Source organism: Chiloscyllium punctatum, chromosome 2, assembly GCF_047496795.1.
Source record: "Chiloscyllium punctatum isolate Juve2018m chromosome 2, sChiPun1.3, whole genome shotgun sequence".
Taxonomy (NCBI): Eukaryota; Metazoa; Chordata; class Chondrichthyes; order Orectolobiformes; family Hemiscylliidae; genus Chiloscyllium; species Chiloscyllium punctatum.
Window position 1 is genome coordinate 129339310 of NC_092740.1, and position 26093 is coordinate 129365402.

A 26093-nucleotide genomic window follows, 5' to 3' on the forward strand; every position below is an offset into this window, starting at 1 on the left:
CAGTACTTTCAACTTGGAAAGTACCTTTGTTTGCACTTAGGCATCTGATTGACAATCTTGTGGGAGGAAAAGGAATATTTGATTTAAGTGAAGCTTTGCAGGAAGCTTGAAACAACTAAGGTGGAAACTTAGCTTGCTTGGATGTTTTTAAGATATGTTAGTTTGTACATGTTTGTTTATTTGCCTTTGTTCACCCCTCATGATATTTGTATCATGCTGATAATAAAAAATTAAGTATTTATAATCTGATCTAGTCTAAATAAATCTTTGCTACAGGATGTGTAGCAAATTGAAATTTAATTATATCTGTGCATTTGGTTATCCCAGTGTTTTCTGAATTCCATGATAAGGGATGGCTTTTGAAAACTCAAATTTACAGATGTTAACATAAATACTTTCTTATGTCATTGTCAAAGAGGAAGCATACAACTATTTCAAATCTACAAGATATTTCATTCAGACTTAGAACACTTGAAAGAATAAGGTATCAAAACTGGATCCTTCATGTGTTTTCCTGTTAGCTTCAACAAATTCATGAGAAAAAAAATGAGATGGTTCAGTGGGACATCAAGTACACCTTATTCAGTTTCCTGCCTATTCCTTCTGTAGTTTTTCATGATTTGACTTCCAACAAGATATTTTATAGACTTGAAACTTTGGATTGTGTTGCTTTAAGTGATTCTGGATGTTGTGTTCTTGCTTTGGCAGAGGTGCTCAATTTTGCCGTAAGGATAGGGAGGAGTGAACTGTTCAGAGACATTGAGCTAAGTGCTTTGGTTTCATTAAAGTCTAGTGTTTTATTTACCCAGTGCAGGCAGATAAATTTGTTTCTTTAACATACAAATTAGCTTTGTTTAACGCAACTAATGTAAGAACGATGAACATGCTTCAGCGTATTTTGGTTGAATGACTTATGAACTGCTAACTCGTTGGTGACTCTTGAAAATGTTTCATTAAAAGATTAAGTATTATTTAGCCAACCTAATGATGTATACATTCAATTTTTGTTTTCGTTCCATCATTTTTCTGTGTTTTTTTTAATGATCTGAATTATATGAAGTAAGTTTTTGAATGGTCTATGAAATCTAGTTGAGCAGCTATCAATAAAACTGAGTGTTGCTCATGTAGTGAGTTATAGGCAATATAAATAGTTGATCAGCAAATTTAGTAATTTTTCATATTAAGTGACATTTTTCCTCCCCATTTTAATACATCTGCAAAATTTTAGAGCTTTAAAAACTTGCTTACGTTCTTGCTTATATTAAGAGTTTGCCTCTTGTAAAGCCTTTTTATAAATTAAAAAAAATCCAGTAATGCTGTACTTAGATCTGCTCTGTGGCTTCAACACCAAAATATTTGTTTGGATTTATTCAGAGACTGCCTTCAGAGACCAAAGTAGGGTACTTATGTAAGCGACTGATTTTGAGTCACATGAACATATGTCCTTTTCATTTGGTTGTCGTGCTGTTTTTATTTGTATTCTTTTGGCATTTTTCAGGCAGCTCTGTACAATTTGGCAAATGTATCATTTTGTATTTTAGGTTGCAATGGTGCTGTTTAACATTCATCATTCCCCTTTTGCACCTATGGAAGTTGCTTTGTACCATATGGCATTTAGTTGGCAGTGCACTTCCACTGAATCACATTTTCAAACGGAAGCATCTAATACAGGGGAAACCTTGGGTACACAGTGCTCTGCCCCCTTGGATGCAAGTCCTGAAGAAAGTGAAAGTATCAAAAGGAGGAGGGCAAAGAAGGCGGAATAAGATGCTTATCAAGAATTACAAGATCCACAAGATTATCTTTTTGTTGCACTTCTGTTCCAGGAAAGCCCCTGAACGAGGCTTGAAAGTTAAAAACACAAATAGTTATCTGCAAAATAAAATGTACCAAGTTACTAATGAAAAGTTTTGCCAAACTCAATTAGAAACAAAACAGTCTAATGACTCTTGTTAGTGAATTTTTTTGTTCTGCAATGTTTTTGTGGGTTTAAGTGGGAAATACATTTGATCTTTGTGTGAGACATTTGAGGATCTTTTGGTGTGAAGAGAAGGTTGCTGTAATATATATAAAACAAGATTAAAATATTGTTTTAAAACTTATAATAAATGTTTGGAAACCTTATGTAACTATTCATATTTTTAAGACTTACAAGTGCCAGAAAATGTTAACGTTATACATTCCTCAAAATGCGACTTTTTAAATGCATGTCTAAATTATTGGGCAAAACAAACTTTTTAAGCTCTGGTAAGTAAAGGGACATCCTTGACCCAACTCTGAGGCCTGAAGTTGAAAACTAGATATTCTCAATTTCCTTTGGCAGTCTGAACTAGATTGCTCGTGAAAGAAGGTAATAATGCAGTTTGGATTGGCATTACTGCAACACTCAGGTCAGCCTCCCAATTTTCTAGATAACAAAATATCTGGGAGAGGAATTGTTAACTATCATTATCTGGTAAATTTGAAGATAGGGTGATGCAGAGTAAATTGGACAGGCTTCTTTCCTAATAATTTCCTATTCAAGTTATGTAGTATTGTTGAAACTATATATTTTATACACTCTTCCTGCTGCCAGTGGTTTGTTCATTAAAATCCAAAATAAACTGTCAACCATTGCAGTCCTGTTGATTCAGGACTTTAACCTTGCTCTATAAATAACTTGGATAGAAGCAAAACACCTTGGCGATAAAATTTATAGCATAGTCACACTGAATTTTTGGTTCGGATTTTCTGATCAAGGCTCTATTTTGTTTTTGTATTTTTAGTAAACTGAAATTTTGGAATTCACTGCAATCTTTAAAAAGAAAACTATTGAATGTGAAGTGGTTTACTTCAGTTCCGATACAAAGTGAATTTGACCTTTTTCAATTAACATTGGTTAAATACTGTACTTTTTGTGGCACAATTCTTTTTGTTCACTGTTTTAAAGTGTACTATTTTACAAATGTTTTTGTAAATCTGTGTTTGTACATTTACAAAAAAAAAGCAAAATGAGGTAGACAAAGATTTCTATATTGTGTATTTTCAGACGGAACTTTTCCAGAAACCTATGATGCAAGAGAATATCTGAATTTATTTTCTATGCTTAATTTATATATATTCCAATGTGAAATAAGATCTAATGGTTGCTTGCATGACATCAGGATCCATAACGGACTTTAATCCATGTCTTACCAGGAGTCAAGATTTGTCTAGATAAGCAAAATGTTCTACGGTAGTAATTCGGGCAATCTTTGTGTGGGAGAACTATTGGAACTTAACATCACCATTCTGTACACAACTGATTAATTACCAGATCACTTTTATAATCTCTGGGTTAATGGTGACTTGAATGTAACAGTTTACTTGATCCAATTTTCTTTAATTTTTTTTAAAATGTGCATGTTTGGCTGAAGGATATACAAATAAAGTTCAGCTTTCCTACTCTAGCAATTTGGTCAGTCATTACGAATATATCTGTGTCTATCTCTATTTTTGTAAAAGGTCATTTGACTGCTCATCAGTCTTGCATTCCAAAGAACATAAGAATAATGTAATGTTTATACTTTTTAGCTTTTTTTTATGTCACCAACTCACACTTCACATTATATTAATGACACAGAGCCTAAGGAAAATCTAATGCAGACCAAAGCTTGGAAAAGGTGTCTATCTTCATGAAACTGATACAGTTGCTTGCCAGAATCAGTTTGTCCTAGTAGAAGTAAACTTTAAAGGGAATGTTACTTGAAAATATTTGTCTTTTTTTTAAATGGAGTGATTTGAATTTTACCCTCACACTATCTTAATCAAGTATTCCCTGCAAACTACAATTTACCTACTTGCTCCACCTGTTGTAATGGAAGACCATTTGGTTGGAGCAATTGTGTGACCAATTATGTTGTGTGGAGTTGTGATCTTCCCGTTTGTTGTGATTTTGCCTGAAGTATCACCTAAGTGATAAGAAAGCATTTATGCTATCTCCATGTTTGTTGTTTTGACTACTATTCTAGCTCCTTCCTGGCTCTAGCCCGAGATTCTTGCATTATTAGTTATGCATTCAGTTCCGAAATCGACCAGATTAGTGATTAAAATGCCATTTTATGAAGCAATTAATTCATTTAGTAGTGTGAGAATTAGCTGGTTTTGCAGAAGTACAGGAACTGTGGGTTGAACATGAATTCCATCTGTTGATCTTGAGCTTCCTAACCAGAAGGGCTTCCAGTTCTCAAACAGCACATGGTACATTTAACTGTTTGTGTAATAATTGAGAGGAGGGCTGCCTTAAGGAGCCTATGGTACACTATGCTCTCCTTCAGGCTAGGGTTGATATAAATTAAAGCTCAATTTGAGATCTCCAAGACCATATTTAACTGAATACTATATAGTGTCTTGATCCTTTAGCAAGTCTGGATTTCATGGGAATCAAAGGGGAGAATGTTTGCACTTATTTGAATCGTAGCTAATACAAAAGAAGGTAGTTGGCTTGGTGCGGGTCAATGATCTCAGTACTGGGACGTCACTACAGCAGTTCCTTGGAGCAATGCGTAGGCACATCTATTTTTAGCTGCTTCATCAATAATCTTCTCTCTATCATAGAATCAAATATTTACTGATGATTGCACAATATTCCACATCATTCATATCTCCAAAACCACATGCAGCAAGGCTTCAATAATGTTCATGTTTGGACTGATAAGTGCCAAGTAACATTCACACCATATAAATGGCAGGAACTGGCCATCAGCAATAAATACCTAACTGCCTCCTGCTGATATTCAGTAAACTGCTTCAAAGTACAGTTTCACCCATATCTTTGCTTTCCTCCTCCTCATATGCATGACCAGGATTTAGAAAGGTTAACAGAACATGGGAGCAGGAAGAGAATTGTGTGCAACAAAGGCCGAGGCCATAGAGTCATAGAGATATACAGCACGGAAACAGACCCTTCGGTCCAACTTGTCCATGCCGACCAGGTATCTCAACCCAATCTAGTCCCACTTGCCAGCACCCGGACCTTATCCCTCCAAACCTTTCTATTCATATACCCACCCAGATGCCTTTTAAATGTTGCAATTTTACTAGCCTCCACCGCTTCCTCTGGCAGCTCATTCCTTACACGTACCACCCTCTGTGTGGAAAAGGTTGCCTTTGTATCTCTTTTATATCTTTCCCCTCTCACCCTAAACCTAAGCCTTCTAGTTTTGAACTCCCCTACCCCATGGAAAATATTTTGTCTATTTATTCTATCCATGCCCCTCGTGATTTTATAAACCTCTATAAGGTCACCCCTCAGTCTCTGATGCTCCAGGGAAAACAGCCCTAGCCTATTCAACCTCTCCCTATAGCTCAAATCCTCCAACCCTGGCAACATTCTTGTAAATCTTCTCTGAACCCTTCCAAGTTTCATAAAATCCTTCCGATAGGAAGGAGACCAGAATTGCACGCAATATTCCAAAAGTGGCCTAACCAATGTTCTGTACAACCGCAACATGACCTCCAACTCCTGTACTCAATACTTTGACCAATAAAGGAAAGCATACCAAACACCACCTTCAATATTCTATCTCCCTGCAACTCTACTTTCAAGGAGCTATGATCCTGCACTCCAAGGCCTCTTAGTTCAGCAACACTGCCTAGGACCTTACCATTAAGTGTGTAAGTCCTGTTCAGATTTGCTTTCCCAAAATGCAGCACCTTGCATTTATCTAAATTAAACTCCATCTTCCACTTCTCAGATTGGCCCGTCGGATCAAGATCCTGTTGTAATCTGAGGTAACCTTTTTCGCTGTCCACTGCACCCCCAATTTTGGTGTCATCTGCAAACTTACTTACTATACCTCTTATGCTAACATCCAAATCATTTATATAAATGATGAAAGATAGTGGACATAGCACTGATCCTTGTGGCACTCTACTGGTCACAGGTCTCCAGTCTGAAAAACAACCCTCCACCACCACCCTCTGTCTTCTACCTTTGGGCCAGTTCTGTATCTAAGTGGCTAGTTCTTCCTGTATTCCGTGAGATCTAACTTTGCTAACCAGTCTCCCATGGGGAACCTTGTCGAATGCCTTACTGAAGTCCATATAGATCACGTCTACCGCTCTGCCCTCATTAATCCTCTTTGTTACTTCTTCAAAGAACTCAATCAGGTTTGTGAGACACGATTTCCCAGCACCAAGCCATGTTGACTATCCCTAATCAGTTTGTGCCTTTCCAAATACATGTACATCCTATCCCTCAGGATTCCCTTCAACGACTTGTCCACCACCAACATCAGGCTCACTGGTCTATAGTTCCCTGACTTGTCCTTACCACCTTTCTTAAACTGTGACACCACGTTCGCCAAACTGCAGTCTTCTGGCACCTTACGTGTGACTATCGATGATACAAATATCTCAGCAAGAGGCCCAGCAATCACTTAACTAGCTTCCCACAGAGTTCTAGTATACACCTGATCAGGTCCTGGGGATTTCTCCACTTTTATGCATTTCAAGATGTCCAGCACTTTCTCCTCTCTAATATGGACATTTTTCAAGATGTCACCATCTATTTCCCTACATTCTATATCTTCCATGTCCTTTTCCACAGTAAATCCTGATGCGAAACACTCTCTCATCTCCTGCAGCTCCACACAAAGGCTGCCTTGCTGACCTTTGAGGGGCCCTATTCTCTCCCTAGTTACCCTTTTATCCTTGATGTATTTGCAAAAACCCTTTGGATTTTCCTTAACTCTATTTGACAAAGCTATCTCATGTCACCTTTTTGTCCTCCTGATTTCCCTCTTAAGTATACTCCTCCTGCCTTTAATCTCTAAGGATTCACTTGATCTATCCTGTCTATACCTGACATATGCTTCCTTCTGTTACTTAACCAAATCCTCAATTTCTTTTAGTCATCCAGCATCCCCTTTCTCTGCCAGCCTTTCCTTTCATTCTAACAGGAATATACTGTCTCTGGTCTCTCCTTATCTTATTTCTGAAGGCTTCCCATTTTCCAGCTGACCCTTTTCCTGCGAACATCTGTCCCCAATCAGGTCTTGCCTAATACCTGGCCTTTCTCCAGTTCAGAACTTCAATTCTTAGATCTGGTCTATCCTTTTCTATCACTATTTTAAAACTAATAAAATTATGTTCGCTGGCTCCAAAGTGCTCCCCCACTGACACATCAGTCACCTGCCCTGCCTTATTTAGTGGGCAGTACGGTGGCACAGTGGTTAGCACTGCTGCCTCAAAGTGCCAGAGACCTGGGTTCCCGCCTCAGGCGACTGTCTGTGTGGAGTTTGCACATTCCTCTCCTGTGTCTGCGTGGGTTTCCTCCAGGTGCTCTGGTTTCCTCCCACAGTTCAAAAATGTGCAGGTTAGATGAATTGGCCATGTTAAATTGCCCATAGTGTCAGGTGAAGGGGTAAACGTAGGGGAATGGGTCGGGGTGGGTTGCGCTTCGGCAGGTCGGTGTGGACTTGTTGGGCCGAAGGGCTTGTTTCCACACTGTAAGCAACCTAATCTAATCTAAGAGTAGGTTAAGTTTTATACCTTCTCCGGTAGGTGCATCCACATACTGAATCAGAAAATTGTCTTGTACACACTTAACAAGTTCCCCTCCATCTAAACCCTTAGTACTATGGCAGTCCCAGTCTATGTTTGGAAAGTTAAAATCCCCGGCTATAACCACCCTATTATTCTTACAGATAACTAAGATCTCCCTATAAATTTGTTTCTCAATTTCCATCTGACTATTAGGGTGTCTATAATACAATCCCAATAAGGTGATCATCCCTTTCTTATTTCTCAGTCCCATCCAAATAATTTCCCTGAATGTATTTCTGGGAATGTCCTCCCTCAGCACAGCTGTAATGCTAACCCTTATCAAGAATGCCATTCCCCCATCTGTCTCGCTTCCCTTTCTCTCCTTCCTGTAGTATTTGTATCCTGGAACATTAAACTACCAGTCTTGTCCATCCCTGAGCCATGTTTCTGTAATTGCTATGTTATCCCATGCCCTGAGTTCATCTGTCTTCCCTGTTAGGCCTCTTGCATTGAAATAAATGCAGTTTAATTTATCAGTCCTACCTTGTTCTCTGCTTTGCCCCTGCCTGCCCTGACTGTTTGACATGCTTATTTTCTCTACTGTACCAGTCTCAGATTTTTCTCTTTCCTCACTATCTCATTACCTCCCTGGGTCTCTCCCCCCCCCCTTACTAGTTTAAATCCTCCCAAGCAGGTCTACCAAATCTCCCTACCAGTATATTCGTCCCCTTCCAATTTAGATGCAATCTGTCCTTGTATAGATCACATCTACCCTAAAAGAGCTTCCAGTGATCCAAAAATGTGAATCCTTCTCCCATACACCAGCTCCTCAGCCATGCATTCATCTGCTCTATCTTCCTATTCCTGCCCTCACTAGCTCGTAGCACCGGGAGTAATCCAGATATTATTACTTTCGAGGACCTCCCTTTTAAATTCCTATCTAACTCTCTGTAATCTTCCTTCAGAATCTCAACCTTTTCCCTTCCTATGTCGTTGGTTCCAATGTGTACAATAACCTCTTGCTGGCTCCTCTCCCTCTTGAGAACATTCTGCACCCTCTCTGAGACATCCTTGATTCTGGCACTAGGGAAGCAACACAGTATTCTGATTTTTTTTGCTGCTGGCCACAGAAACATCTGTCTGTACCTCAGACTAGAGAATCCCGAACACAATCGATCTTTTGGAACCCAACGCACCCTTCATTGCATTAGAGCTAGTCTCAATACCAGAAATGTGGCTGTTCATGCTACTTTCCCCTGAGAATCCATCATCCCGTACATTTTCCAAAACAGCATATGATTTTCCTTTTGATCATAAGGTCATACAGCCATAAAGATTTATAGCACAGGAAAAGGTCCTTCAGTCCTTCACATCTGTGCTGGTCCTAAACAACCTCCTAACTCTTCCGATCCAGTTTTCTAGAACTTGGTCCATCAGCGTTGTACGCTTTGGCATTGCAAGTGTACATCTGTATATTTCTTAAATGTTATGAGGGTTTCTTCCTCTGCCACCCTCCCAGGCAGTCAGTTTCAGATTTCCACTTCCCTCTGGATGAGAGAGTTTTCCCTCACATCTCCTCTGAACCTTCTGCTCCTTCTCTTCCCCTTTGATCAGGGATCAATGAGTAAGGAGCAGAGATTTAAGGAGTCTTTTCATGCCAGCCCTGTCATGTCCCTCATAATTTTGTACATCTCAATCATGTCCTATCTCAGTCTCCACTTTAAGAAAAACAACCCATCTGTCCAATCCAGTTTCTTAACTGAAACTCCAGCCCAGGCAACATCCTGGTTAAACTTCTCTGCCCTCTCTGAAGTGCTGTCACATTCCTCCTATAATGTAGATACACATCCAATGCTCTTGCTGTGGCTTGACCAATGTTTCATACAGTTGCTGCATAGCTGTCTTTATTTTAAACTCTGCCTCAGCTAATAAAAACAAATATACCATATGACATATTTTAAGTTAAAAATCAGAGAACACCAGGTTATAGTCCAATAGGTTTATTTGGAAGCACTAGTTTTCAAAGTTCTGCTTCATCAGGACAACCACCTATGAAGAAGCAGTGCTTCGAAAGCTAGTGCTTTCAAATAAACCTGTTGGGCTATAACTTGGTGTTCTGTGATTTTTAACTTTATCAACCCCAGTCCAGTACCTGCACCTCCAAAATATATCATCTGAGCCACTTTATCCACCTGTCCTGACATAAGAAGAGACTAGTATACATGCACACCAAAGTCCCTCTGATCTTTGGTACTTCCCTGTTCATCATATATTCCATTGCCTTGTTTGCCCTATCCAAGCACATGACCTCCCATTTATCCGGATTGAATCCCATTGATTAATGATCAGCCCATTTGACCAGCGATCTATATCCTGTAATTTAAGACCATCATCACTATTTACCACATTTTGTATCATTTTCAAACTTACTGATCAACCCTCTCACATTCCAGTCTGAATCATTTATACTAACCACAAACAAAAAGGGCCCTAGCATTAACCACACTGGACACAGAATGCCAGTTGGAAAAATACCTTTAAGCATCACCCTCTGTTTCCTGCTACTCACCTCATTGTGAATCCAATTTGCCAAATTTCCTTTGAACCCATGGGCTCTTACCTTTATTATCAGTCTCCCATGGTAACGTTATAAAAGCATTCCAGGTCACTTCAAAAATTGAATAATCTTGGTCAGAAATGACCTACCTTCACTAAAACCGTGCTGACTGTTCTTAACCATTCCTGATGAAAGGCTTTTGCCCGAAACGTTGATTTTCCTGCTCCTTGGATGCTGCCTGACCTGCTGTGCTTTTCCAGCACCACTCTAATCCATGACTGTTCTTAACCCCTGTCTCTTACAATGCAGGTTAATAATATCCCAAAGAGTGGCTTCCAATAGTTTTTCCACCACCAAGGTTAGACTGAATGGCCTATAGTTTTTTTTTTGTTTTATCACTTGTTCCATTTTTGAATAATGGTCCCATATTGGCTGTCCTCCAGTCCTCTGGCACCTCTCCTGTGGCTAGAGAATAATTGAAAACTTTTGCAAGCGTCCCTGCTATTTCATCTCTAGCCTCACTCAGCAACCTGGGAATGATTTCATCTGGCCCAGGAGATTTATCTATTTTTAATCCTGGAAATCCATTCAAAACTCCTGTGTCTATGCTAATTTCTTTAAATTTACTGCAGACCTCTCTGATTTCTTTACCCATTTCATCCCTCTCACTAGTGAACACTGATACAGAGTATTCATTAAGAATGCCACCTACATCCTCTGGGTTCATGCACAAACTACCATTGTGGTGCCTTAGTGGACCTTACACTTGCCCTCATTATCACTTTATACTTAATATACCTGTAAAGCAATGCAGGATTTTCTTAATTTTACCTGCCAGTATCCTTTCAACTTCCTTTTTACTTCTCCTAATTTCCTTTGTAAGTTCCCTTTTGTATAACTGGCAATGTTGGTTGAAGATTGTACAATGCTCAGCAGCATTTACAATTCCTGAGATACTGAAGGAGTTTGCATTACCATGGTTGAATGGCCCACCATCAACATCTGAGTTTTTACATTTCGGAAACTGAAGTAGACTAGCCATAGAATGCTGTGGCTACAGGAGCAGCTCAGAAGCTGGGAATTCTGTGCCATGCAACTTGTTTCTATCCTTACTCCTCAAAGCCTATTCACCAGTTGTGGGACAGAAGTCAGCAGTGTAATGGAATACTCTCCACTTGCCAGATCAAATACATTAAGACCATTAAAACCATCCAAGACAACGCAGCCTATTTGACTGGCATCCTATCCACCTCTGAAAAGATTTGCTTTCCCGAAATGCACAGTGGTTGCAATGTGTACAAGACATACTATACCAACACACCAAAGCTGTTTTAACTTTGATTTTCAATCCAATAACGTCTAACACACAGGAGGACAAGATATTTGGGAGGACCACCACCTACAAAGTCCTCTCCAAGCTACGTACCATTCTGACTTAGAACTATATCGCACAGTTCCTGCGTGAATATCCCGGAACTTCCTTACCAACAGGTATTCCCGGAATTCTCTTAATAAAGCTGGAAATAACCTAACAACATGGATTTTAAAGAAGAAAGTTCACCAGCACCTTCTTAGGGGAATGTCCGGTATGGACTCTTCCATAAATATTTTTTTTTTGGCATGTTGCATGAGGCCAGACCATCCCTGGCAGTAGACTAAACTATGACTCCTGTCACCTTGCATATTCTAAGTGTTTATTTGCTGTAGTTGTGTCGCTGAGCAAGTTTGGAGTAGGAGTCCTAAGTCTCTGTATGCAGGTTCATCTGCTAAGATCTCCACCTCTCTTGAGCACAATTCTTCCTCATCCTGCTCCCTTATATCCTGTGACTGAGGTTTTTATTCCTGCTAACCTTTTCCCTACCTCTCTGATACCGGGTGAGCATCTCTGGATGAATGTGTGGGAGAGGGAAAATTATGAGGTTGCTGACACTGAAAACTGAAGCAGTGGGAGGTAATTAATCTTCTCACTGCTCCTTTCTTTTCCTATGATGGATCTGCAGGAAATGCAAGGTTCATATTAGAGGAATTTAAAGCATCCTGTTTGGACGCTACTGTACTGTCATTAATTTTGTTGTCTTGTGAAGGATGCATCCTTCTGGGGACATTCCCTCATAATTCTGTCTATTGTCCTGACTGATGCAGTCCCTTCAACCACCATTATTAAAACAGAAGATTCAATCATTTATCACATATTTTGAGCAAACTTTCCTGTGTACAAAATAAATATTTAAGTTCCTATATTATATTAACCATGAAATAATTTTCAAATGTATCGATTATAAAGTGGTTTAGGATATCCTGAGTTTGTAAAAGGATTTGTAGAAATGCAAGTTCATTCTTTCAGTAGTTGACCTGTGGTAAATGACAGCAATAACATGCTACAAAACCTTTCACATTTTTGCAAAATGATTTGAATTTAAAAAGCACTCTTGAGAAAGTTGTGGTAATTTTTTATTTTCCATTCCTTGACTCCAGTTTGTGCTAAGATGTATTGTCTAGACGAGGAAGGGAATTCAGCTCCCCTCATTTTTTTCTAAACTCTCCCTCAGTTGGTTGCAACATTTCTTTTACTTCTTTGCATCCAGCTATGGATATTTTGTAATTAGAAGAGGCTGGATAGGTTGGGACTTTTTTCACTGAAGCATAGGAGTTTGAGGAGTGACCTTTATAGAGGTTTATAAAATCATGAGCAGTATCGATAAGGTGAATAGCAATGGTCTTTTCCCTAGGGTAGGGGAGTTCAGAACTAGAGGGCGTATTTTTAAGGTAAGAGGAGGGATTTAAAAGGAACCTGAGGGGCAACTTTTTGACATGGGCGAGGGGTTCATATTTGGAATGAACTGCCAGAGGAAGTGGTAGATGCAGAAACATTTACAGCATCTAAAACTCATTTGGACAGATACATGAATATGAAAGGTTTAGGGGGATATGGGTCAAATGCAGGTAAATGGGACTAGTTTAGTTTCGGAAACTTGATCAGCGTGGATGAGTTGGACTGAAGGGTCTATTTCCATGCTGTAAGACTCTTACACACCTTTGGAGCAGGTGGGACTAACTAGAGCTAACTAGATCAAAATAAAGGAGTCAATTACAAGGTTTTTTCAAGTGAAATGAGAGAAAAGAAATCAAACATTCACACAAACACAGGTGATATGTTTAATAGGGGAGTGTTTGGTATGGACAAGAAAAATGCTATGCTACCCGTTGAGTCCTTGAGGTTTAGATTTTGTTTAAACCTGAGACCACAGTTGTTTAATTGTTGACCTACATCTTCACAGAAGTTTATAAAATCATTCATCCTGAGTGAACAGTTGTTTCCCCAACTTGCTTTTCCACTGAACACTGTCTTCTGAGATGCTGAGAAAGAATCAGAGAGAGAGTCTTAAAGTCCCTTCCGTTAAAAATCCATTCCGTTTTCTCTTCCTGTTCAAAAATATCTACAGAAACGTTTTTCACTGTAAATTTCTGAGTCTGGTTCCATTATTTTTGCAAGCTGGCTGATTTGGCAAGCAAGCCTTTCCTTGCCCAATATATTAAATTATCATTTAAGCATGATTTAAAATGGGAATGCAAATTTCTTGATGCTAACTCAATTGCCTGGTTTCAATGTCTTTAGATAAGTGATAATTTTTGTACAGACAACAGTTTGCTTATGCTGTGTGGGTCTCCTGGACTTGCCACAATCTGTAGTCAGATCATCATGGCAGCTGTTTTAGGTCAGTATTTAACCTTTTTAAAATATATATGTATATAGTCCATGATGGAAGTTAAAATTTGGCAGTATATATTTATCATAATAATCTGTTTAAAATCTATCTAACTCAGTGAAAATAACACATTTGATTTTGACTATATACATTTTACCAAGGTGCTCAACATTGTCTCTTGAAGATGACTGGTCAGAGATAAAAAGCCCATGGGATCCAAGGAAAATTGTCAAGTTGGATCAAAACTTAGCTCAGTGGTAGCACACAAAGGGTAATAATGAGTGATTTTCTGACTACAAAACTGTTTCCTGTGGAATTTGTACGGTTTGGCTCAATTGCTTTTTTATTTGTGATGATACTCAATTGTAGGGGGAGTGATTGAAAATATATGAATGGTAAATGAATTAGTTGTGTTGTTGCCAATGAAGAAAGCAGTAGACTGCAACCTGGTATCAACAGACTAGTTAGGTAGAAAAGTGGCACATAGAAGTCGTTCTGGAGATGTCTCCGGTAAGGCATTTCAGGAGGACAAATAAGACTGGGGAATACACAATAAATGGTAGAATGCTGACAAGTTCTGGGAAATAAGTGGACAGTGGTGTGCATACGTGCAACCCACTGATGGTAACAGATCTGGTGCTTAAAAAATTATACTGGGTACTTTATTGGTCAAGGCATAAAATTTAATTGCAGCAAAGGTATGCTAGAACTGTATAAAACTCTACTTAGGCCACAGTTACTGTTGTGCATTTCTGGTCGCCAAATTTCAGGAAGAATATGATTGCAGTAGAAAGGGTTCACCTGGATTTACATGGATATTGTCATGATAAAAGACTGAGTTAACTCGGTAGTTTTGCAATGGAGGAGGCTGGGGGCAGATTTCATTGAGGTGACGAAAAGGATAAAGATTTGGGATAGGAAGGATCTAATTACTTGTATTTAACTTAGAATGGTCAGTAGCCAGGGCATAGACATAACTCAATTGATGGGAAGTTTAGAGGAGTGCTGGGGATTTTTTTTCACCCAGACAGTTATCTGAAGGGAGATTACAGAGAGTTAGGCAGGAATTTAAAAAGGAGGTCCTCAAGGGTAGTAATATCTGGATTACTCCCAGTGCTACGAGCTATTGAGGGCAGGAATAGGAGGATAGAGCAGATGAATGCATGGCTGAGGAGCTGGTGTATGGGAGAAGGATTCACATTTTTGGATCATTGGAATCTCTTTTGGGGTAGAAGTGGGAAGAAGGACGGATTGCACCTAAATTGGAAGGGGACTAATACACTGGCAGGGAAACTTGCTAGAACTGCTTGGGAGGATTTAAACTAGTAAAGTGGCGGGGGGGGACCCAGGGAGATAGTGAGGAAAGAGATCGATCTGAGACGGGTACAGCTGAGAACAGAAGTGAGTCAAACAATCAGGGCAGGCAGGGACAAGGTAGGACTAATAAATTAAACTGCATTTATTTCGATGCAAGGGGACTAACAGGGAAGGCAGATGAACTCAGGGCATGGTTAGGAACATGGGACTAGGATACCATAGCAATTATGGAAACATGGCTCAGGGATGGACAGGACTGGCAGCTTAATATTCCAGGATACAAATGCTACAGGAAGGATAGAAAGAGAGGCAAGAGAAGAGGGGGAGTGGCATTTTTGATAAGGGATAGCATTACAGCTGTGCTGAGGGAAGACATTCCCGGAAATACATCCAGGGAAGTTATTTGGGTGGAACTGAGAAATAAGAAAGAGATGATCACCTTATTGGGATTGTATTATAGACCCCCTAATAGTCAGAGGGAAATTGAGAAACAAACTTGTAAGGAGATCTCAGTTATCTGTAAGAATAATAGGGTAGTTATGGTAGGGGATTTTAACTTTCCAAACATCAACTGGGACTGCCATAGTGTTAAAGGTTTAGATGTAGATGAATTTCTTAAGTGTGAACAAGACAATTTTCTGATTCAGTATATGGATGTACCTACTAGAGAAGGTGCAAAACTTGACCTACTCTTGGGAAATAAGGCAGGGCAGGTGACTGAGGTGTCAGTGGGGGAGCACTTTGGGGCCAGCAACCATAATTCTATTTGTTTTAAAATAGTGCTGGAAAAGGATAGACCAGATCTAAAAGTTGAAGTTCTAAATTGGAGAAAGGCCAATTTTGACGGTATTAGGCAAGAACTTTTGAAAGCTGATTGGAGGCAGATGTTTGCAGGTAAAGGGACGGTTGGAAAATGGGAAGCCTTTAGAAATGAGATAACAAGAATCCAGAGAAAGTATATTCCTGTCAGCGTGAAAGGGAAGGCTGGTGGGTGTAGGGAATGCTGGATGACTGAAGAAATTGAGGGTTTGGTTAAGAAAAAGAAGGAACATATGTCAGGTATAGACAGGATAGATCGAGTGAATCCCTAGGAGAGTATAAAGAAAGTAGAAGTCTACTTAAGAGGGAAATCAGGAGGGCAAAACAGGGACATGTGATAGCTTTGGCAAATAGAATTAAGGAGAATCCAAAGGGTTTTTACAAATATATTAAGGGAAAAAGGGTAACTAAGGAGAGAATAGGGCCCCCAAAGATCAGCAAGGCGGCCTTTGTGTGGAGCCACAGAAAATGGGGGAGATACTAAATGAATATTTTGCGTCAGTATTTGATATGGAAGATATAGACTGTAGGGAAATAGATGGTGACATCTTGCAAAATGTCCAGATTACAGAGGAGGAAGTGCTGGATGTCTTGAAATGGTTAAAAGTGGATAAATCCCCAGGACCTGATCAGGTGTACCCGAGAACTCTGTGGGAAGCTAGAGAAGTGATTTCTGGACCTCTTGCTGAGATATTTGTATCATCGATAGTCACAGGTGAGGAGCCGGAAGACTGGAGGTTGGCAAACGTGGTGCCACTGTTTAAGAAGGGTGGTAAGGACGAGCCAGAGAACTATAGACCAGTGAGCCTGACCTCAGTGGTGGGCAAGTTGTTGGAGGGAATCCTGAGGGACAGGATGTACATGTATTTGGAAAGGCAAGGACTGATTCGGGATAGTCAACATGGCTTTATGTGTGGGAAATCATGTCTCACAAACTTGATTGAGTTTTTTGAAGAAGTAACAAAGAAGATTGATGAGGGCAGAGCAGTAGATTTGATCTATATGGACTTCAGTAAGGCGTTCAACAAGGTTCCCCATGGGAGACTGATTGGCAAGGTTAGATCTCATGGAATACAGGGAGAACTAGCCATTTGGATACAGACACTGGACCAGCGGTGCCGGAAGAGCACAGCAGTTCAGGCAGCATCCAACGAGCAGCGAAATCAACGTTTCGGGCAAAAGCCCTTCATCAGAAGGGCTTTTGCCCGAAACGTTGATTTCGCTGCTCGTTGGATGCTGCCTGAACTGCTGTGCTCTTCCGGCACCGCTGGTCCAGTGTTTGATTTTCAGCATCTGCAGTCATTGTTTTTACCATTTGGATACAGAACTGGCTCAAAGGTAGAAGACAGAGGGTGGTGGTGGAGGGTTGTTTTTCAGACTGGAGACCTGTGACCAGTGGAGTGCCACAAGGATCAGTGCTGGGCCCTCTACTTTTTGTCATTTACATAAATGATTTGGATGCGAGCATAAGAGGTACAGTTAGTAAGTTTGCAGATGACACCAAAGTTGGAGGTGTAGTGGACAGCGAAGAGGGTTACCTCAGATTACAGCAGGATCTTGATCAGATGGGCCAGTGGGCTGAGAAGTGGCAGATGGAGTTTAATTCAGATGAATGTGAGGTGCTGCATTTTGGTAAAGCAAATCTTAGCAGGACTTATACACTTAATGGTAAGGTCCTAGGGAGTGTTGCTGAAGAAAGAGACCTTGAAATGCAGGTTCATAGCTCCTTGAAAGTGAAGTCGCAGGTAGATCGGATCGTGAAGAAGGCATTTGGTATGCTTTCCTTTATTGGTCAGATTATTCAGTACAGGAGTTGGGAGGTCATGTTGCGGCTGTACAGGACATTGGTTAGGCCACTGTTGGAATATTGCGTGCAATTCTGGTCTCCTTCCTATCAGAAAGATGTTGTGAAACTTGAAAGGGTTCAGAAAAGATTTACAAGGATGTTGCCAGGGTTGGAGGATCTGAGCTACAGGGAGAGGCTGAACAGGCTGGGGGTGTTTTCCCAGAAGCGTCAGAGGCTGAGGGGTGACCTTATAGAGGTTTACAAAATTATGAGAGGCATGGATAAGATAAATAGACAAAGTCTTTTCCCTGGGGTTGGGGAGTCCAGAACTAGAGGGCATTGGTTTAGGGTGAGAGGGGAAAGATATAAAAGAGACCTAAGGGGCAACTTTTTCATGCAGAGGGTGGTACGTGTATGGAATGAGCTGCCAGAGGATGTGGTGGAGGCTGGTATAATTGCAACATTTAAGAGGCATTTGGATGGGTATATGAATAGGAAGGGTTTGGAGGGATATGGGCCGGGTGCTGGCAGGTGGGACTAGATTGGGTTGGGATATGTGGTCGGCATGAACGTGTTGGACCGAAGGGTCTGTTTCCATGCTGTTCATCTCTATGACTCTATGACTCACTGCCTGGATGGGTGATACAAACAGAAACTCTCATATCATTGTATAAAATACTTGGATAACCAATTGAGGTATTGTAAGTTACAAGGCTAGAGATCAAGAATTGTAAAGTACGATTGTGTTTGATAGGTTTTTTTAACATCCATCAGAGATGTGATGGGCCATGATATAAAATTCTGTAGTTACAATTAAAGCAATTTTCAGAAATCTAATTGGGTTGGCTGAAAGATTGTACTATTGTGTGTTTGCGCACATTTTTTATTTTGTAAACTTTAACTTTTTATTAGCCAAACACCGAAACTTTAGGCTGTTAATGTTATCGAGCTGATGTAATACGTTGTGTCCAAGAAAAGAACGTCTTGTTACCACCGATTTTATGTGGTTATTCCTTGAACTCAGCAGCAAGAAGTGTTGCGTAATACCTCATATATTGTTAAATGCAGTATTTTTGGCCTTAAGTCGACATGGCAAGTGCACTACATTCTTTTATGAATCAAAATTGAACAAGTGGTTTGATTCGACCTTAAGGTAATATCTCACAGCACTTCTTTTTGCACCAGCTGTAATACATTTGTAAAGTGATGTGCTCCCATAGGGTACAAGAGTTTTTTTGAGCCTTCATTTTTAATCTTTGCAATATTAGCAGTGCAACTGCAGCAGTATTCTGTGCAGATGCCAGTACGCTCGTTTTCCCTAACTCGGGAGTGAAGTGTGAATCCAACAGCCTTCACACCGCTTTGGTAAACTCTGTATCTCTGCAAGCAGGTACTAATCATATGTTGGATAGATTAGATTAGATTAGATTACTTACAGTGTGGAAACAGGCCCTTCGGCCCAACAAGTCCACACCGCCCCGCCGAAGCGTAACCCACCCATACCCCTACATCTACATTTACCCCTTAACTAACACTATGGGCAATTTAGCATGGCCAATTCACCTGGGTACTTGCAACTTTAATTGGATGCTAAAGGATTTGAGTTTTATTTGATGTTCCTTCCATGGTACAGAATCAGCTGAACCAAGGCGAAAACTTGGGGAAATTTACTTGTGCACAACAGGAAAATGATTTGGTACTTTTTTTTAAATCACTCTCAAGGTTACACACAGGTGAACAGCCGGAGACTCGTTTGTTTCTTGGCGGTAAATCAGTTTTCAGCTGTATATTAAAAGCGCGGCGGCTGTCTTAAATAACAATAAACAACGCGTTTTGATGGGAAGCCCTACATTATCTGACGTTCACTTCACGTTACTGATTATGCAATTCAGTTTTAGCGGAACTTTGAACTGTAATCTAACCAGCTCCTTTCAAACTCGTTTTAGGCGCAACGGAAACCGTCCGCAGATGTTGCAGGAATTAACCGAAAAGTACAAAGCACCAAAATGGGAAACATGCCAACAATGTTATTTAGATTTCTATGTATGCCTGTAGGTGGCATGACATTCATATTTATTCCTCAGCGAAGTAAAATATGCCTAGATCATCTACAAGGTTAAAACCTTGTAGATATTTTCTGTATTAAATTGGAACCTCTCTTAAAACTGCCCATTGCAATACAGAATACCAATTAACTTAATCCGAGGGTCCAAGTGAAAATATTGATGTTAAAAAAGTAATGTATTCAAAATGCTACATTACCAAACGTGTACAGCAAATCAGGAACTAACAGAATGCTTCAGTTTATATCGTATTAGATTAGATTCCCAACAGTGTGGAAACAGGCCCTTCGGCCCAAAAGGTCCACACTGACCCTCCAAAAAGTAACCCATCCAGACCCATTTCCTTCTGACTAATGCACCTAACACTATGGGCAGTTTAGCATGGCCAATTCACCTGACCTGCACATCTTTGGACTGTGGGAGGAAACCGGGGCACCCGGACGAAACCTGCGCAGGCACGGGAAGAATGTACAAACTCCTTAGCTTGCTACTTTGTTTATGTCACTTTAGTTTCCATACTTTGCAGTGGCAGCATGTCTAGAATTTGAAGCAAAGCTTTTGAATTATTTATAAAATGATAAAAGCATGTCAATAGAATTTAATTATAAGACCATAAGATCATAAAACATTGAAGCAGAAGTCGGCCATTCAGCCCATCAAGTCCGCTCTGCTGTTCAAGTCGATCATGGCTAATCTAATAATCCTCAACTCTACTTTCCTGTGTTTTTCCCATAATTTTTGATTCCTTTACTGGTTAAAAATCTGTCTTTCTCAGCCTTCAACATACTTAACAACCCAACTTCTATAAATCTCTGTGGTAAAGAATTCCACCGACGCATCACTCCCTGAGAGAGGAAATTCCTCCTCATCCAGTATCTGGACAAACTCTTCCTCTGAGATTATGCTCTCTGCTCCTAGACTCTCTCAAAAGGGGAAGCAACATTTACCCTATCAAGTATCCCAAGAATCTTGAACATATCAATAAGGATCCTTCATATCATTTGTATTCCAGTGAGTACTCAGACTCTTCTCGTAAGGTCTTCCATACCTGATATCTACTGATGGAACCTTCTTTCTGAATCTTCGCTGAGTTTTTCTGGCAATTTCTGTTTTTGTTTCAAAAGGTATTCCTACTTTTATATTCCAAACTCTTGGAAACAAAGATCAACATTTCAGTTGCTTTCCCTATTACTTGCTGAACTAAAATGCTAGCCTTTTAAAAAATTATTCATGGATGAGGATTCTCAAATCCCTTTGTTTCATAGCTTCATAGCGTCTTTCTCTATTCAAATAATATTAAGCATACTTGTGCTTCCTGCTAAAGTGCATAACCTCACATTTCTCTACATAATGTTTCCATCTGCCAAGTGTTTGCCTATTTGCTTAACCTGACCATATCCCTCTGAAAATTCTTTATGTGAAGCTCACTACTTTCCTTCCCACCTATTTTTGCGTTATCCACAAACTTGGTGATAGTGCATTCACTTTCCTCATTCAAATCATTTATATATTGTAAATAATTGTGGCACATAACTCATTACAAGTTGCTATCCTGAAAATGCCTCCATTGCAACTTTGTACCTTCTCTTGGTTAGCCAATCCTGTATCTGTGCTAATATACTACCTCCAACATCATGGGTTTTTATTAAGTAGCCGAATGCATGGTACCTTATCAAGTGCCTTCTGAAAATTCAAGTATACTACATACGTCAGTGAAGGCTTGGAGGACCAAAAGACCTGGTCCTGTGCTGTACTGTTCTTTGTTTGTACTTATCCACTGCTCCCTCTTTGTCCCACTTAAGAGTCATAGAGATGTACAGCACAGAAACAGACCCTTCAGTTCAACTCATCCATGCCAACCAGATATGCTAAATAAATCTAGTGCCATTTGCCAGCATTTGGCCTAGATCCTTCTAAACCTTTCCTATTCATATACCCATCCAGATGTCTTTTAAATGTTGTAATTATACCAGCCTTCACCACTTCCTCTGGCAGTTAATTTCATACGTGCATCACACTCTGCATGAAAAAGTTACCCTCACGTCCCTTTTAAATCTTTCCTCCCTTATCTTAAGCCTAGTTTTGGATTCCCCTACCCCAGGGAACAGACCTTATCTATTTACTCTATCCATGCCCGTCATGATTTTATAAACCTCTATAAGGTCATCCCTCAGCCTCCAATGCTCCAGGGAAAGTAGACTCCACTCTATTCAGCCTCGCCCTGTAGTTTAAACCCTCCAACTCTGGCAACATCCTTCTAGATCTTTTCTGAACCCTTTCAAGTTTCACAACATCTTTCCTATAGCAGGGAGACCAGAATTGCATGTAGCATTCCAAAAGTGGCCTAACCAATATCCTGTAAAGATACCAACATGACATCCCAATTCCTACACTCAATGCATTGACCAATAAAAGCAAACATACAAATACCTTCTTCACTAACCTATCAACGTGTGAACCTGCAGTCCTGTTTGTTCAGCAACACTCCCTGGGACCTTACCATTAAGTGTATAAATCCTGCCCAGATTTGACTTTCCAAAATGCAGCTCCTCACATTTATTTAAATTAAACTTCATCAGCTCTTCTCTGCCTGTTGTCTCATTTGATCAAGATCCCTTTGCACTCTGAGATAATCTTCTTTGCTGTCAACTGCAGCTCCAATTTTGGTGTCATCTGCAAACTTACTCACTATATCTCCTATTTTCACATTCAAATCATTTATATAAATGACAAGAAGCAGTGGACTCAGCACCGATCCTTGTGGCACACTGCTGGTCACAAGCCTCCAGTCTGAAAAGCAACGCTCCACCACCACCCTCTGCCTTCTATTCCTAAGCCAGTTTTACATCCAAATGGCTAGCTCGTCCTGTATTCCATGTGATCTAACCTTGCTAACCAGTCTACCATGAAGAGCCTTGTCAAATACTGAAATCCATATAGACCACAAAGTTGCTTGAAAAGCTCAGCAGGTCTGGCAGCACCTGTGAAGAGAAATCAAAGTTAATGTTTCAGGTCTGGTGATCCTTCCTCAGAACTGTGGAATGTTCTGAGGAAGGGTCACTGGACCCGAAACGTTAACTCCAATTTCCCTTCACAGATGCTGCCAGACCTACTGAGCCTTTCCATCAACTTCTGGTTTTGTTTCTGATTTACATTATCCGCAGTTCTTTTGGTTTTTATTCTATATAGATCATGTCCACTGCTCTGTGCTTATCAATCCTCTTCCTTACTTATTCAAAAAAAATCAAGTAAGTGAGACATGATTTCCCATGCGCAAAGCCATGTTGACTATCCCTAAGCAGTCCTTGGCTTTCCAAATACTTGTAAATCCTGTTCCTTAGGATTACCTCCAACAACTTGCCCATCACAGATGTCAGGCTCACCAGTCTGTAGTTCCCTTTTCCTTACCACTTTTCTTAAATAGTGGCACCACATTAGATAACCTTCAGTCTTCCAATACCTCACTTGTGACTATCAATGCACACCCAATGCCACCCTCACCCTGATGGCTACCTTTGTGTGTGGCTGCATTAAGCTGTGCATGGATCCTTGGTACACAAACATCAACTGTCACTACGTACTGAGGTTCTACTTGTCCCTCATGTTGCAAAGGATAGGCCTGACTTCACTGCCGTGAAATGCTCCAAGTAGTTGGATAGTTCCATATCACCTGTCCTATGTGGAGAAATTTATGAAGAAAAACACCTTTGACCACAAGTCCATCAGGAAGTGGTCAGCACATAGTGTCCTTGAGACCCTTCGGGAAAAGGAGGGTGGATCCTGTAGAGCGGTTCCCTGGGCAGACTGTCAAAGTCATTTGGCAGAATGCCTCATCGGCAGAACTTTCCAACAAGCACCAAGACATGGCTTGGCTGGTGGTGAGAAGGGCTCTGCCTGTGAGATCCTTTATGCATGCCCGGACTTGCTGCAGCACCGCACGCTGCCCCCGAAGTGGCTGTGGAGGGGACGAGACTGTCACACGTCTCCTCTGGAATGTGCCTATGCAAAAGAAGTCTAGAGAGGAATGCAGTGGTGTTTGTCGAGGTTCGTCCCGAGCAGCTGCGTGACGCGGGACTCCGTGCTTTACGGTCTGTTCCCTGGGACGCACACCAAGAAGAACATCAACTGTGCCTGGAGGATCATCAAGTCGGTCAAAGACGCTCTTTGGTTTTTCCAAAACCTGTTGATCTTCCAGCTGAAGGAGTTGACCCCAACTGAGTGTTGCGGACTGGCACATTCCAAGGTCCAGGACTATGTGCTGAGGGATGCGCTGAAGCTTGGGGCAGCTTCCGCCAAGGCGCAGTGGGGAAAGACCACCGTGTAAGGTCTGCCTGCCTAAGAAGAACAGGGGGCCCACTCAGTAATCGAGCCCTGCTGACGCTTCAGCAAAATACCTGGATGGTCAACACACAGACTTGTACGTACAAATGATTAATTCTGATCTCTGTATGTAAAGAAATGGAATGTATACGTATGTATGGCATGACCAATTATATAGATATCAAAATAATTTTATGAATAAAGTATATTTTTGGAAAAAAAATTTCAGTGATGCAAATTTCTCAGCAAGGGGCCCAGCAATCACTTCCCTAGCTGCCCACAGAGTTCTAGGTTATACCTAATCAGGTTCCGGGGACTTATCCACCTTCTTGCATTTTAAACCATCCAGCACCTCTTCCTCTGTAATATGGGCATTTTTCAAGATATCGCTATTTATTTTTATATCTAACCTCCTCAAAGAATTCTAATAAATTTGTCAGCACAAAGTTTCTTTCATGAAGCCATGCTGACTCTGCTTAATTATATAATGCATTTCTGAAAGCACTACTGTTACATCCTTTGTAATAGACTCTAACATTTTCCCAAGAACAGATGTTAACTGGCCTATAGTTGCCTTTTGTATCTCCTTTTTTTTAATAAAAGATGATACATTGGTAACTTTCCAGTACTCTGGAACTTTTCCAGAACTTAAGGATTCCGGGGGAATTACTACCAGTGCATTCACTATCTCTGCAGCTGCTTTCTTTAACATTCACAGATGGATTCCATCAGGTCCAGGGAACTTATCGGTCTTTAGACCCATCAGATTCCCTAACACTTTTTTACTGGTGACACTTACTCCCTCTCCTTTTTTCCCTTGAATATATCGGAATTGTGGAATGTTCTTCATGTCTTCTAGTGTGAAGACTGGTGGAAAGTATTTATTCAACTCCTCTGCCATTTCCTGGTTCCTGATTATTATTATTCACGAAGGGTCCTATGCTCACTTCTGAAGCTCTTGCTATCCACCTTGATATTGCTTTCAAATTTGTTCTTAAATTTTATTTTTCCCTCTTTTTATCTGGATTAATTTTTGTTGGTTTTTAAAACTTCCCAATCTTCTGGATTTCCACTAATCTGTGGCATATTGAATGTTTTTCTTTCAATCTGATGCTATCCTTAACTTCCCTAGTTAACCATTGTTGGCTTAACTCCTTCCTAGAATCCCTCTTTTTCATTGGAATATATCTGTGCTCTGAACTATGAACTATTTTCTTAAATATCTGCATTGTCCTTCAATTGCCTTTGCTGCTAAGTTACCCTCCCAGTCCACTCCAGCATGCTCTAACCTCTTCCTTTGTAATTACCTTATTTTAGCCAGTATAGTTGTTTCTGACCTAAGTTGTTCTCTCTCAAACTGAATACTAATTGTATGGTCCTGTCTCCAGGGATCTTTTAGACTTACATAATTCATTAAACAGGCCTTGTTATGATCACTGGGTCCAAAGTAGCCTGATTCTATCTTGGGTACACCATGTATTGTTCTTGGAAACTGTCCTGAATACACTATGAATTCCTTCTCATGGCTTCCTCTGCCACTCTGACTATCCCAATATATATGAAGATTAAAGTCACACATGATTAAATGTCTGCCTTTGTTACGTGCACTCATTATGTCCTGATTTTTTTTCTCTGTCCCCCCTGTATAGCCATTGTTATGAGGCCTAGAGACTACTCCTACCAGCATATTCTTTCCCCTTTTATGTCTTCCCTACACAAACATGGATTGCAAGTCTTCCAATTCAAGATAATTTCTTGCTAGCATACTTACTGCATCCTGTACCAACAATGCTAGCTCACTACCCTTTCCTTCCTGCATTTTCTTCTGAAAAGTCATACACCCTGAATATTTAGTTCCCAGCCTTGATCTCCTTGTAACTATGTCTCTGTAATTGCAATAAGATCATACCTATTTACCTGTATTCATGCCATTAATTCATCTGTCTTGTTCTGAATACTGCATACATTCAAGTCGTGAGCTATTGATTTTGCCTTGCTGCCGTATTCCCCCTTTGACC

At 40.3% G+C, this 26093-nt stretch overlaps 1 protein-coding gene across 6 annotated transcripts in view; it reads left to right on the forward strand.

Annotated features, from left to right (window-relative positions):
* LOC140489365 (trimeric intracellular cation channel type B-A-like) overlaps positions 1-26093 on the forward strand; it is a 77924-nt gene that overhangs the window by 41185 nt on the left and 10646 nt on the right. For 5 of the 6 annotated variants that reach the window (XM_072588884.1, XM_072588866.1, XM_072588848.1 and 2 more), the window contains one exon: positions 1542-3428. The exons of the other annotated variant lie outside the window; for it this stretch is intronic. In XM_072588884.1, the coding sequence (XP_072444985.1) occupies positions 1542-1766 (225 nt within the window). In that variant the 3' untranslated portion in view covers positions 1767-3428. Of the gene's footprint in view, positions 1-1541; positions 3429-26093 lie in introns of those variants that run through there. 6 annotated transcript variants of the gene reach the window in all.